The 15,575-nt window shown below is 35.2% G+C and overlaps 1 protein-coding gene across 3 annotated transcripts in view; it reads right to left on the bottom strand.

Annotated features, from left to right (window-relative positions):
- Positions 1-622: 622 nt before the first annotated feature.
- The window catches only part of yl (Putative vitellogenin receptor yl), a 101,057-nt gene continuing 86,104 nt past the window's right edge, over positions 623-15,575 (bottom strand). For all 3 annotated transcript variants that reach the window (XM_083113397.1, XM_083113398.1, XM_083113399.1), the window contains 10 exons: positions 14,762-15,004; positions 13,408-13,560; positions 11,817-11,971; positions 9,330-9,418; positions 7,582-7,819; positions 6,113-6,287; positions 4,495-4,610; positions 2,892-3,055; positions 1,259-1,382; positions 623-882 (listed from right to left, as the gene is read on the bottom strand). In XM_083113397.1, coding sequence (XP_082969523.1) covers positions 745-882; positions 1,259-1,382; positions 2,892-3,055; positions 4,495-4,610; positions 6,113-6,287; positions 7,582-7,819; positions 9,330-9,418; positions 11,817-11,971; positions 13,408-13,560; positions 14,762-15,004 — 1,595 coding nt within the window. In that variant the 3' untranslated portion in view covers positions 623-744. The remainder of the gene's footprint in view (positions 883-1,258; positions 1,383-2,891; positions 3,056-4,494; positions 4,611-6,112; positions 6,288-7,581; positions 7,820-9,329; positions 9,419-11,816; positions 11,972-13,407; positions 13,561-14,761; positions 15,005-15,575) is intronic.

Genomic DNA, 15,575 nt, shown 5'->3' with positions numbered 1-15,575 from the left:
CTGCACTTTAAATGGGTCGAGCATGCATGGAAATGTAGGTTCACAGGAGGTCCTGCAAGTCACTGACCTTCAACTATGACAAGCAGCTAGTGACAGCATTAGCACCTTGAGAAACACATGCTAACAGCACCAAACCTGGCCTGCCTAACCTATCCATGTAGGCATATAATAGCATAAATAAGCATGCAAATAGGTTTGGCAAGTTATATTTTGTTTATTTAAGCTATTGTATGCATATGTGGATAGGTTAGGTTTGGTAATGTTAGCATGTATTTCCCAGTTGCTAATGCTGTACCTAGCCGCTTGTCCTGTAACTTACATGTTCAGGGTTGCCAGGATTTGAAAATGTTATTTATTTTTTACTTCTAACTGGTTTCTTAAGAAGTATTCCTCAAATTTAAAGGTGGTTTAATAAAGATATTTTATAATTTGTTAAGTTGACCTCAAATTTATTGGTATTGTAAATCATTGGAAGATTTTGCAGCCTAGTGACAAGACATGTGGTGCCTATCAAGCTGCTAAGGGAGAGAAAACATCAGTTCCCATTTTTTTAGAGAAACCTATCAATATGTTTTAGTAAGGTGTGTTCGATGGGCCCAATATTTTTGTACAAAAACATGCATTTACATATAATATTTGGTTTAATTCCCATGTAAAATATAAACAAATTTAGTACAAAAATAGTAACTATACAGTGTATAAATAAAGTAACAAAACATTTACATTATGTACATAATCATGCTGTCACTGGGACATTTTTCTCCTGGGAATTAGCCTCTGTCTTTGGGAATTTGTATCATACAATTCTTCTTCTTGGGAATTATCCAAAGTAGTTGAATCTCCCTTTGGTTTTTCGCAAATAATATTAACCTTGCCATCAGCCTGGAATTATTGAACATGAAATTAGTTATGTACAATCATTGATATTTTTAAACTTCTTCCAATTTTGTACTTTAGTTGAAACTTCCTAATTCCTCCCACTATTGGAGGGAATAGGTAATTTCACATTTCAACACTTAAAAAGGTTTTCGGTAACTAGTGTTTTTAGATTCTTTTGTTTCCAAATCAGGAGTATACATAAACTATTTTCTACAATTTTTGTTTTCCAAAGGATGGCAAGGATGGATTGATCTTAACAAGGATAGGCGTGAAAGAAGATGTTTTGAACCTTTGGGTTTAGGAATGCTAGTTTAGTTTTAGTGACTGACCAAATTTATGTTAATTGTAGAAGGATATATTAAGTATTGAGTGCACATACCTCATTTGTGTCTCCAGTTTTGTACAGTGGGTTGGCATACTGATGTTCTCCAGGTACTACGTTTCTGCTGTGAAACACCCCATCAAAGCTTGGCAGACCAAAAGAAGGATTTTGGAAGTGAAGACTGGTGGGGGAAAAAAATTCATAGAACAGTTTAAGTTATAAAATATCATAGTGAACATCTTTTCAATTTTTTTCTTTTCAATTTGTGGCCATGGATAAGTTTCCCATGCAAATTAAAGTAGGTGACAATGTAAAGCTAAATACCATGTGTATATTTCTGGATCAAATTTTCCATTATATAGAAACCTTTCTGCTCCAAATTAGACAACATTAGTGCACAGGGATAGACAAAACTTAAAATAATACATGAGCCAGCATTATTTATATTTTGTGCACATGCATTCATGGCTTTCATAGCCTGTATTTCCAAATACAACTAAGTGCAACATATCTTGAAATGTGAAATTAAAACCTTAAATTTATGAGTTAATAAAAGATTGGATTAAAAGTAATTAATTCCTGAGCTGGAGTGACTTGCCTAAAGACTGCTCTACTGGTGACAGCATGAATAAACTGTGCAATACATTCTAATACCTGGCCGACTACAATATTGCTGCAGATTTTAAAATTCAGGTAGCAAGTGCAAGAAATTTACAATTTTAACCTTTTGGTGCCCAAGGCCATTTTCGCATGTAAACCCCTTGATGCCCAAGCGATTTTGAGCAAAATGCAGAGTTTCAATTAAATGAGTGTAGATCGTTGTCCGTGGAATGAACCAGAGATTCAGACTATATAAAATTTAAGCAAATTCGCCGTATATGTGGCAGGGAGGAGGGGGCTAACTCAAAATTTCTGAAAAAAAAATTTTGGTTCCCCACCCTCCCCTCAAGAAAAAAGTACATGAGTGTGTCAACATGCACATGGAAATGATCGCCGACATGTAAGGAACACAAAAATATTTGCATCATCATCATATGACCAATGTAACTTGAGTTGTACCCCCCCCAAAAGGAATGGTCGGCATGCCATCGATTCAAGCTTCAAAATGCAGTGGTACCTTGAAATGACTATAGCTCAGACTATTTGCCCTGGAGATATGAACGATATACAGTTGTACGGAGAATGAATCACATTCAGACGATATATAATTTATGCACATTCGGCATACATATGGAGGGGGAAAGGGGGGAAATCCCCTCAAAAATACTTTCTTAAAAAATTGGGCCATTGCTCTATTGGTATGCCAGAGAGACAGGTTAGAGTCCTGGTCGTGCCTGCATTTTTCTCTAAATTAAGTACTTCGTAGAAATCTTTAAAGTAAATATTTTTCGTTGCCCATTGCAACATTTATGTAGGAATGTTTTTTCACTGGTAGTCAAACTTTAGTGTGTGTTGGTACATCCTTGAAACCTGAATGAATACAGGCAACATGAAATTTTTCCTAGATAAGAAATTTGTTCAATAATTTCATAATTCGAAGCTACATGGTTGTATGTGGTGCTTACAGTATAAAAACCTGCTTTCTTTTATTTATTTTTTAAATTCAATTTCAAAATGATCCAGTTCTGCTGATCCATATACACCTAACACTAAATACACATCGAAAGTAACCAATTTAATTTAAAGTTACCTTAAGTTCCATTTTCCCTTTCCTTGTTTCTTCTTGTAACAGTATATTGCCATTAGTGCAATGAGTACGATCAAAACTACCACTAGTACAGCCGTCACTGCACCAGATGAGCTGGAATTGTCCGAGATCCTAGTAATGGTTGGAGATGTGCCAGATATAGAGCTCTAAAATTTAGAAACAACAAAATTTCAATTACAAACATCAAACAAAAATTTCAGCATTTCAGAAGTACTATTTCATGAAGACACCAGGGATGGTGTAATTCTATTTTAACACTGAAATCTTTTGAAGTATCAACATTCTGTGAAACTTATAAATTGGAAGTACCATATTTCACCGCATAATCATCCCACCAGTGGCGTGGCATTTTCAAAAGTGTTACCGGCTATCAGTATGACAATTATGCCTGCTAGACAAAATATTAAATTTTGTAATCCATACTTTGCAACACTAGAAAAGACTCAATTGTAATATGTAGACTATAATGCACATGTCAAACTGTCTGGACTATTCATTTTTAACATATATTCATGAGTATTCTGTGCAACAATTATTCCCTAATAGTTTTATGAGTGGCATTCAAGTCAAACTGGGGACTGACTTTTCATAACTGAACAAGTTTGGAATTATTTGTTAATGTAATCCCTCCTCCACACCAATGCACTTATCCCAGAGATTCACTAGTGCTTAGATAATAGTACCAGCAGCATAGAAAAATTTCTCAGTATGCTGGAAAGATTCATCTGTAACCAGTTTCGCTGGGCTGGTCTTTCACTGATGTACGACAATCTAAAGCATTTGCACCCATCACTACACTGTGCTTGAAGTCTTCTGTGAATTTCACTGTCACTTCACAAAACATTTCATCGCAACATGATGTCATGTTTGCACCGAGGCTTGTCTGCTATCTTGCTTAACAAGTGACTTTCATTGCCCACAAAGTTAGTGACACATACATAAGACACACTGTCTCATAAGTAAAGTATTTTATTCACGTGAATCAGTGTGCATATTTATGAATGTTTGGATGTGTTCTGTTATTCTGAAAATCTGAAGCCCCGGTTCGATTTGAATGATTGTTCACTAATTTCCTTAATGCATTTAAGTGTCTGCAATAGATTCGGCCTCTGCATATTTAGACATTTACAAGACCAGGGTGTATGAATTATATTGGTACTTTAGTATTATACGGACTGCCTCATTTCAGACAGTCTTTTCTGAGAAAGCAAGAGAAAGTACCCTTTATTTTAAATGGTAAGGGAACCTAACCTAACCACGAAAGCATATATTGAACAAAATCTTAAGTAATCGATAAAAAGCACAGGGGAACATCATCTGGTATAATACTATGATACCATTATATTTAAGAATGGCAGAACTGTGCTGATTTAAGAGTTCTAGAAATGTTAGATTAGGAAATATCCTCTGGAGTATGTTACACAGTGAAAATTGCAGACAGTTGACTTGTAATTAAAAGACTAAGATTAGCATGTTTCAAGAAATTAAGCGAATGTTTGAGGAAAATTTCTACTCTGGTATGTTTAGAATATCTGTACCTGCAATTGTAGTAGCCATTTATAAAACAGAGCAGAAGAGTACTTACATGTGAGCAACCTTCATTTTGCAGTTCTCTTACGCCATCCTCACACACGCAAGCAGCACCTTGGGGTTTTATCACACACATGTGAGTGCAGTTGTAACGTTTACAAGGATTTTTCACTGAAATTAAAGTGTGTTGAATGAGAAATTTGTTAATTTACCTAAAATTTTCTTTTCACCATTTTTACAAGCTTGAAACTAAAGGCATGTGTATTGCTTAATTATTTTTTTTTTAGGATTAACAGTGAATGTAGAGGTTTCATGCAAATATCACTAAGTAAAATACTCTAGTTGTCCATAACAAAGATATATACTAAAGTGCAAATTGATGATTTTTTTCCATTTGGCAACTCTACAATTAGAACTAGTTAGAGTATAACTTTGTACCCGTAGGAAGTTTAATATTTTTTTATTTCCACATTAAATTCTGAACATTGAAAAAGTCATGAGTCGCCACTGGTTGACAGAGTAGGAAGAATTTATGATAAACCGAGGAAGGTTTGAAAAATGCATTGAATTACATTCACACGTATCGCTTGTACTATCCTTTGCATTTAGAATGTTAGCTGCAGGCCTATGCTCAAGGTAGGGCAAGGTGCCCTTGCTCCTCACTGTTTTTTATAGGTTCTCATTTAAATATTTCAGTCTAAAATAACTAATGATATTTCAAGAATTTAGATTTTCTTCTCCCTCCCTGTAGAGTGGATTCATGATAACAAAAAGTGCTGCTTAAACTTCGAAATTATGCTAAATGTTTCTAAATTTTGCTAGGATTTATTATGAATTACTTTTTTCGGATAATTGTAATTCTGCATCTACTTTTCTAGAGTTTTGAACTTGCGTTACTTATTAACAGTTATGTAATAGTATAAATTTTCCCCCAAAATTGTTTAAAATTGTGTAACAAACATGGGTTCAACATAGAACTTAAGAAGTTGAGAAAACTGTTTACCTCCAAATTTCCACAGATTTCCTACCACAAAATCTCCTGACAAAGTAAATCAGGCAGTAATGAAGAAAATATAGAAGATGGATCTTGGCAAGTTTGTAAAAAAGCTTGCCGCTGGATTGGCATACTCCCTTTCGTTTGAAACATGTCCACTGGTGAAGTAGAAATAAGATTTGGACATCATATTTTATTTCTATTTCCTGAAAACATTCCATTGAATTGGATTTTTCCTCTCCCAGGGACTGGCATTTGCAGATTTTACCATTGTGTCAAAAGCAGGGTGCTAAGTGCTAACAAATATCAAACTGCTTGGTTTAGTACCATTTTGCTGGGATTTGCAACGCTGATTGAGGAACAACTTGTTGGTTCCTAAGTCCTCGCCGATCTTCGCAACCTTGATGCCCCTCCCTTCACAGCCCCTTCCACCCCTCATCCATGTGTCTGTAGGATGACTGCAGTGGTTCCTCAGCGAGTGGCAGAAAGCCTGTGGTCGTCATCTTTCGGCTGCTGGTGGTGCGTGCGAATGCAGTCAGCTCTTGACAGTAGCTAATCTAGTCAATTGTACATATATTGCACTCAATTTTATAACACATCAAACTCCTAAAAAGTAGAGAACTCTAAATAAGTACAAATGAACTGTAGGAAGTTAGGAACATATAAAATTAGTACTCACCCATAGGTTGCCTGGCCTCCTGCATTATAGTGAACTTTGTTGTGTCATATGCATGGATTTCAAGCTCCTGGCAATCTCCATAGGATATTCTGTTGCACTTCATTATTTTTCCTGATCCAAGGATAATCCAGTAGAGATAATCTTCATAAAGAACCAAGCCTAAGGGGTGGCTTCCCTGTGGAGAACAAGACCAAAAATGTGTAAACTCAGCCGTAAGAATTTATACAACAGTCAAAACAACTACAATCATTCACAGATCCTTTCTTCTACCAAGAGCAAAAATGAGAATTTTCAAGTTTGCTTAGAGATGAAATTAAGAAAAAGTTGCATGTTAATAGCATTTCAAAGTTTAATACTATCATGTTAGGAAGCTTTTACTTTAAGTAATTTCAAATAGATGAAATAGAATTGCTTTTGAACTTTTGATTTATATGCATATTTGATTTGTGAATTAATATGCCAATAAATATGTTGTAAAAATTGTATGCTACTAACAAATATACCAACATTATTAAATAGTGGGGTGGGGGAATTAGACCCAATAGAAAATTTATTACCAATACAGTATGGATTTTTAATTTCCCAATATGGATCACATCAATTGTCCATTCACTGTAAAATAACCAGTTTCATTCTTCAGCTGTACAATGGAAATTTATTGAACAAATTCAAGACTAATGAAATTATTTCACAGTAGTGCATAGTAGGGCTGAGTCGATACCACTCCCAATTATCAACACCAATTTTTGGAGATTTTGTTTTTGTACATAATATTAATGTAAAGTTGAAAATTCGACTTTTGGATAACTTTCAGGATAATTAGTCTCCGCAAAAGTGTCGCATGGCAGAGACTGAAAACAATCAATGCTGGAAAATTGGTTGGTATAAAAATCCAACTGATATCATGAATATCTGCAGATCCCGGTACACTGGAATCTATCTGCCCAGTCCTAGTACACAGTATGGACACTACTAAAATGCACAAAATTATCAGCAATATACTGCTGTATGAAGAGAGACCATTAAATTCTGAAAATTTATATAGACATTTGTTCTCGCTTCTTCCCAGAGTGACAAGCCTGTAACCACTTACATTCTCACGACTTGCTTCATTTAAGTTTTCAATTTTTGCACTCTGCTGCATGCTTAACTAACTCCCTTTGTTCTTCAAAGAAGTCCAGGATAGTACTATGCTATGTACAGTTTTTCACTTCATGATTCTACAACACTGAATAAATACAAAGGCAACAAATGTTTGTTCCTACAGTGCCAAATATGCAGCATTGTCAGTGTTAGCAATGTAAATACCAGATTGCAACATCACCTGCCACAACTTTAGTAGATTTGAAAACTACACCAGATTTTCATCCCCTGGTGCAGCAGTACATTGGCACATTTCATAATTCAAAGCAATGATATGTCAACCATATTTTAATACTTTAAAGAAAAGGCATTTGTGTGTAGCTTACCTGCTTTCGAATAACCACCTTCCTGTCTTCTCCACTTAAACTTACTCTCTCCACAACACCCAGGTGCTGGTCAGTCCAATACAAGTGGTTTCTAATTGTGTCCAGAGCTAAGCCACTTACAACCACCATGTTGCCAGAAACCAATACTCTTGGCATGCTTCCATCCATCCCAGATGACCAGATTTCGCTAACTGGGTCTTCAAACATGTAGGAGTTGTACTGGCTCCAGTAAAGCATTCTGGAATTTACAATTTAAATTCACTGCATATCATTACATGGTAGTATGCATGTGTCAAGAGTAAAATAGTAAGTGTTCACACACAGTATTCATAGAAAAGAATGCATGTTATATCTCAACTTTCAGTTTATTCTCAAGATTTAACATGGTGAAAGTAATTTATTCACAAGTTGTGCATTTGCATAAATTCCAGGTGCGAGAGTTGCACACAATTTATGTTAAGCCTAACTCCAAGAAAGTATGAATGAGTGAGTACCTGATTTTTCCAATACTAAACTAAACCAAGTATAATTTCAAGCTTTCGAAAAGCATTTTACTATGCATTGAAGAAGTTTTTTTCTGTTTTCACAGTTTTGTTCTTGTTCTGTAAAATTAGGATGTTTAATGACAAAGCATGGTCTCACTGGATGATAGTCAAAGGCATTTGAGTGGTGAGGGAGTTTATGTGATTATGGCAGATTTATTTTAGAAGCAACATTTTGTGTTAAAATATATTTTAAAATCCCTACAAATTAACATACCATATTTCCTAAATCTAAAAAAAATATTAGGTACATTTAAATTATACACAAAAAAATGTAACTGCTGCACATGAAATTAGTGAAAGTAAAAATTCACAAGGTATTCTAAAAAAGTTTCATTTACTTTTAGATGCGGAAACTACATTTGAGCATAATGCCAAATGTGCTTTGAAAAAAGCCAATTTTTCACACCTTATACATCACAGACTTAATGATACTATTTCTGACCTTGCAGAAAACTGGCTCAAGCTTCATTGCCTGCTTCACAAGAATATTCATACAAAATAATATACTTATGTAAAACTTAAGTGGCAAATTAACACATCAATAAATAGAATACTTTGTGCCTTCATTGTAGCACAGCTTGAAATATACATTCCATTATCAATTGTTAATTTTCGTAACTAACAAAAACTAAAAACAAAGTGCATGAAGTAAAACTAATCACATACCACACTATGTTGCAGATAAAGTTTCAGAATCCTTAAATTTTCTGTAGTATTTACAGCAAGTCTAAACTTCCTATGGACAGTCATTTCTGTATGTAAACACTAGTTCCACAAGATCACTGATGAAACCAAGTGAACTTTGTGAAATACAGAATATGAAATCTTGGAAATAGTTACTGTGGCACATCCTAACATTTCTTATTGTGGTTAAACAGAAATCTAACCTTGTAAATGGTCAATTTCATGCTGCTAAGTAGTCTCAAAGCAGCATAGAATGTTACTGGATCAAATTTATTAAGAAAGACTGATTCAATGTTTGTAGACATTTTTTATATTGATAAAGGAAAATGGCAGAATTTTGCACCAAGTTGTAGGCTATTTACAGAAATGTAGGATGAGTGAAATTATCAATTTAATGATAAAACCACACATCTATATCATTCCATACAGATAAGAGTTCTAATCTATCTATCCCTACCCAATGAATTAACATGTGAATTAGGTCATTTATCCAACAAAAATTAAATTTTGAACACTTACCCTGAAGTGACATCTAAGGTCATGCTAGTTAACATAGTCGCAGTTGTATTTAGTAATTGTGCACATCTGTGGAGGTCAAAGTTGCATACCTGGAAGAGATGGATGTTATGTCAAATGTCAAGATACACCAGCATTTTAATCATTAAAATAATTTTTACATTACCTACATCTAAGTGGTGGTACATTACTTATATCTACGGCTTAGTAGCCAATGTAACAACTTAACCAGTGGCGTAGCGTTATAGTACGCCCGTACACCTGGCGTTCCCAGATTTAAAATTTCAAAAATGCTTAAATGCTGTGATTATAAAGTAAAACGTGACTAATTTCATGTGTGTTTGACCTTCATGGCATTATAATAGCTATTTTTCGCGATCCACTTGCAACGCTCCACTCTCAGCACTCGTTCTAGCATCTCTTTTCAATGCCTTTCCCAGCCGGACACCAAGCAGGTTCGGCCTACAGGACTCCTATATTCCTTGCTGCCTTTCTGGAGGGAAAGCTTTGATTTCTACAGCGCGTGCGTAAATGCTCTCTTACGCCAGAGTATGGAGCAGAGAGGTCTACCGTGATTGGTTCATGTGACCCTTCCTGCCTTCTGAAGTAGACTACAGCAGTTGAATTCCTACCCGGTTCTTTGCTCTTCGCACTCATGCAACTCGTGCTATGTGATGCTACAATACGCAATATTGATTGACGTAACTTTACCAATCTCAAATATACCGCTTCTTAATGGCCACTGCATTGTATGATATATCGCACGAACAGCGATGTGCATTAGAAACTAAAAGATCAACAAGTTGGTGAAGTCCTCATGGTAGAAATTCAGCCTGTGGCTGCTCTACCACTTAACCCTCAAAACTTAATTTTTTTAATTGTATTTTTTCGTTATTATCTAACTACTTAATATTGTGTTAATGGAAATGTTTACCATTCATTTGAAAACTCTTAACATCGAATGGTCTCTGGACAAAATTATTTTAAAATGTTTATCAGCATTCTCAAGATGTAATAAACAGTGGTCTGAATTACTAATCGGCACTGTTACGTCAGTAGAGTGTACGATATTTGGATCATCCACTCTGCTTTGCACAGTGCGCCAAGACGATAGAGGTCCCTGGTTCGAATCCCAGCGTGAGCACGGATGTTCTTTGTCAGTGTCCCTTCTTCAATATCATCACTCATATTCATATTCGCAATTAACCAAAAGTGGTAGAAAAGCGAAGTAAAATAAACGAAATCAATCAGTAGTTTGATCATCCACAACAATGACGTCTGTTGTGCAGAGGCACTTATGATTCAGATAGGTTTTAAATGACAGTCATGCAGAAAGGTATAAAAAAGGTATAAAACACCAGAGTTCAAAACATTTCTGGCATAGTGAGGCATCTAATTTTCTAGCTAAAACATGCATGGATGATGTTTTATTGAAAACCCAGCTAACTTCAGGCAAATAAACAATACCTGTGGCGACTAATACCATAAGTAAATTATTAAGCAAGAAAGGGCCGACCCTTCCTTCTGACTTTGCGTTCTCACCCGAAATGTCCATGCTACACCACTGAACTTAACTATCCTCAAATCAGTCTTTATAGAAAAGCTTCCTCAAAGGAGGAAGTCCACCATGGCTATGTTGCAGATTGTGTTAGTACATATATTTTAATATGCTTGCGCTTGATAAGAGATCACAAACAAATCTTTACAGCAGAACAAAAATACAAGCACATTTATTTAGATTAAATAGTTCACGAGAATGAAATATTCACCAGTAAACCACAATCCTACCTATTGTGATTTCAGTGGCTTCCCAAGACTAAGGCAAGTGGGGTTGCTTTCCTGAATGAAGTGTAGGAGGAAATCTAAGAAAAACAATCTTTTGAATCATTTATGATAACTCCCAGTATAATTAGATTCTTCTAGTATTGGCTTCCACCATTCAATATGTGCCAATAATAAAGAGCCTAGTTGTAGAGTTGTTCTTCCACTCATTAAAGCCAATTTGTGCCAAGGTGGATTCTAAGTAAGTTTCAAATTAACTTAGAAAGAAGTTAAATAATACCACAACATGTTATATCACATTACAAACCCTATTTTAAAAACAACTATATGAATGCACAGCACATTTTCACACCTGAAACTGAATATTTGGGGTTTGAAATAGTTAGGAACAGTTGTTTAAACTGCATATAATGTCGCTTCAATGAAAACTTTATGGATGAGGTGGGTAGCCTAAATCGCAGGATCAAGTTTTTAACATAGGGGATGAGCCAAGTTGTTCAAATTATGAAGGCTTTAACACCAATTAGTGGATTTAGCAAGCAACATCTGTTCTCTACCTAGAAACATCTAGTGAGCCAATTACATCTTTAATGCTGTGCAAGTAAATTTCGATGCACAATATTTTCTTAAAATGTTGAAATTCTGCAGTTCTTTATAGAGCTGCCCTTTGCAAGTCATTCCAAAAGTTACAAAATTTTCAATATTCACCTTGATTGCAGATGTTCTGCTCAAAAATATATTGTCCCAAAAGTAAACATTCTTAGTAATCCAGTCTAGAACTATGATCTTTGGGTTTCCAATTTGTTCCATTGATGCTTTTTCTTTTGTTGCTAAGGTCATCTTATTTATGGACTGTTTTGCATCTGGAAGAGAGGAAAGTTCAGGAATATTGTTTTAACTACTACTATACAGTATATGTACAAATGAAACGCCCACCTTAAATAACTCCTGGTTCACATGTGTTATCCAGGTTCAATTTAGCGAGTAACTATGGTAACCGGACTTAAAGAAGAGGCTGCTTGAATATATAAAAATTGAAGTTTAAGTGCTCTAGAAGGCGGATTTATAAAATTCAGAGACTAGATAAACTAAAAAAAAAAAAAAAAAATAGACAAAGCAGCAAGACAATACATAATGCAACCGGCTTAATGGAACAAGTCATGCAGCATCTTTGCTGGACAGTATTTGGATGAATACCAGTCTCAATACCAGGTTCAATCTACAACAAATAATTTGAGTAAACCACTTAGGACAAGGGCAGAAGAAATACAAAGGCAAATTTATGTAACAGAATAATAAAGATCCGGTCTAGCTACTTAGCCTAATCCTAGTATAACTCCTACAATGCAATACAATGTTAAGTGTCCTATTAACAACTAGTAGTGCAAAGGGGGAAAATGTCAAAACAAAGCAAACCAAGATAGGAGAAAGGTCTCAAATAATGAAACTAGCAGTCAGGGCAACAAATGTTGCAGAAACTTCAACAAAAATGCAAAACTGCCATGATTAGTCATGTCATGTGCCAAAAACAAACTAAAAGACTTATTTTTAGAAGTTCAAATTTATATATGTGTGGTTAAATTCTGGTATTTTTTTATTGTTGACTGTTTTTGTGAATCAAAGAAATTCAAACATCCAAATACTTAACTCTTATAAAGAATTAACAGTAATTGAAGTCTTACTTACTTCACATCAGACTACCTTTGTAAGTGGGGCATCCTGATAATGGTAAGTTCATGAAATTGTAATAAAGTTGTCCCAGATTCATTCATCTGATAATGTGATTTGGAACAACTGTAGGTCAAATCCCAATTAGCCTTCTTAGCATAAATTAGATTTTAAAAACTTTTGAACTTTGAAATTAAATCTACCATTTTTTGCTTATGCATGCATTCTTTTTTGTATTAAAGTGACTAACCACATAAAAAGAGTACTTGTGGAAGACTAAGTTAACTTGTGTTGGAGGCTACTAAATATCCCATTAGCACACAATTCGATTTTTGTAGATTCATAAATAATGAATTTATTTAGTGTTTTTTAACCATCAGACACTTTTCTATTTTGACAAAGTGAACCAGTATCACGCTAACATGCCTGTAAACCTTTAATTTACTAGAGGTTTGTTATGGTTGGCTGCTACCATTAACTAGTAAGAAACTCTGTGAAGAAACTTTTTAAGCATTACATTTTTACTAGCCAGTAGGAAATTAGTTCTATTGTGGGCTTTAACCAAAAGAAAATTAGGGAAATTTGATTTGCTGGTTAAAAGGAAGTTTAACACTAGTCTATATCTCCTCACCTGTGCTCCAATAAATTTCCCGCCTATCAGTATCTACATCCAGTCCAGAAACGGGTATTTCAGTATTTGAGAAAATAATATCCAGGTAGTTTATATCCAGAGAGGTCTTCCTTATTTGATTCCCAGCATTGAAAACAAGTTCAGGACGCAAACCTTTGAAAATAAAATTTTACGTAAGACAAAAAAATTCAACAACTAGTTCAAATTTTCAAAAGCAGAGAACAAGTATCATTTAAATGAGATTTCCATAATTTGCAGTAAGGTTGTTTGATCTTTTTGCAATTATTTTGGCAATTCAATGAAGTGTTACCCTCTTTTCAAGAAGTTGTTGCATGGTTTTTTCACTGTAGGTATGAATGGGGCTTGAAATGTCTATGGTCACAGTAACAATAAATGTATCAATAGCTGATAGTGGAATAAATCCAAATTTGAAAATATTTGTGAATAAGCTGAACTTTGTATTCACCTACTTAATGTATCTAAGCAGACATTTGTTTTGCACTACCAAGAGTAAGTATAAAGATATAAAGAAAATAAGTCTGAATTTCATTTCAATGAAATTGTGCACTCCATTTTAAACTAGAAAGTAAGGTTGGCAAAATTATGTGCATATTTCCAATAGTGTACCAATTAGTTTCATATTTTCAGATAGGTAATTCTTAAGACATTTGATTATTCAGTTAGCAGTAATAAGTTACATTTAAAAATATTAACTTTTGACTACAATTTTGCAGTCGATTTAGTGTCTTAGCATTAGGATTCTTCACAGTATGCAAGTGAAATGGGCATTTGACACTAATATAGTTCAAGTCTAGATGTTATACAATAATCCATTGCTTCTCAAGAATACCAGATCAGTATAGATATATCTGTACAATAAAGTAAAAAAAAAAAAGTAAAGTGTTCCCCTGTGCATAGCACCACGCCATGAAGGCGTATAGGGGGTGTGGGGGTAACGCCCTTCACTTTCTTGATCCGGTCGTGAGTGGGGGTGATGTGATCAGCATCACGCCCCTGACCGCCTTTACCCCCCCAGGGTTTCCCCCAGGTACCCATGTTATTCGACGCTGGGTGGGCGCCGGGGCCGCTTTCACCGTTAGAAAAGTTCCCTGATTTGAACCGGCCGGGGATCGAACCCGGGACCTTTAGCATGGTAGTCAGACGCGTTACCGACTGAGCCACCGCGGCCACCCAGTGGCCAATAACTTGTTAAATTGTTACAACTAGCTTGACTTGACTGGGGTTTGAACTTTGATACTGTTCTACCTTTTGACACCCTGTGCAAGGGACAGTTCAAAAGAAAAAATAATTCTGCACTCAACCAATATCACTTTGCTAGTAATTCAATACTAACCCATAGCTTTGCATGATCTTCTGTCAGGTCTAAGAGAGTACCCCTTTGTGCAAGAGCATAGAAAGCTTCCATCAGTGTTGCTGCAATACTGTGAGCAAACATTCTTCTCGCTGCACTCATCAACATCCTTGCACCCTCTTCCATCGCCATCCAACTTGAGACCAGATGAGCAAGTGCACCGTGGACCTGCCGGTGTAGCATTACACACACCTTCACATGGGTGACCAGCAGAGCAGGCTATTTCTGAAAGCAGAAAATTTAGAATTCTAAGACCAAAAAAAGGAGTGAATTTAAATTACCAAGTGAATGAAAATGTTTGCTTAAGCAGCATTGTCAAGTTTTTAAAATTTGTTTTAAATTGAAGGATCAATTACAAAGCCTGGGCTACATTGAAAGTTAGAAAATTACTAAAGGGTCAAACTAATACTGGTGATAATTGCTATTTTGAACTACAGGAGGTCTTGAGGCAGTAGAACTGCCTCAAAACATGTGAAAATATGCCGGACCAAAAAATTTGAAACCATGTTAAGTCAAAGGGAGAAGGTTTTGTTTATACTTTAAAGTATTTAGCTTAACAGCCGCTTGAAACTGCCACATTAGAAATACGATACGTTGAATGCTGTTCATTATTCAAGTGAATTGACAATTTAAATATGCACCTTATGCTATAAATGCTTTCAAAAGATATTTTTTACTGAATATTTTGAGATATGAAAGACTAGCAACACTGAAGGACAAGGTTTAATATAGAATAATATAACCTTTACAGAGACCTTGAAATACATAAACCTTTAGCTTAAGAATGGAAAGGAGA

Source organism: Lepisma saccharinum, chromosome 27, assembly GCF_977018435.1.
Source record: "Lepisma saccharinum chromosome 27, izLepSacc3.1, whole genome shotgun sequence".
NCBI lineage: Eukaryota > Metazoa > Arthropoda > Insecta > Zygentoma > Lepismatidae > Lepisma > Lepisma saccharinum.
The sequence above is the reverse complement of the archived record's forward strand: the minus strand, read 5'-3'. Positions and strand labels throughout refer to the sequence as shown.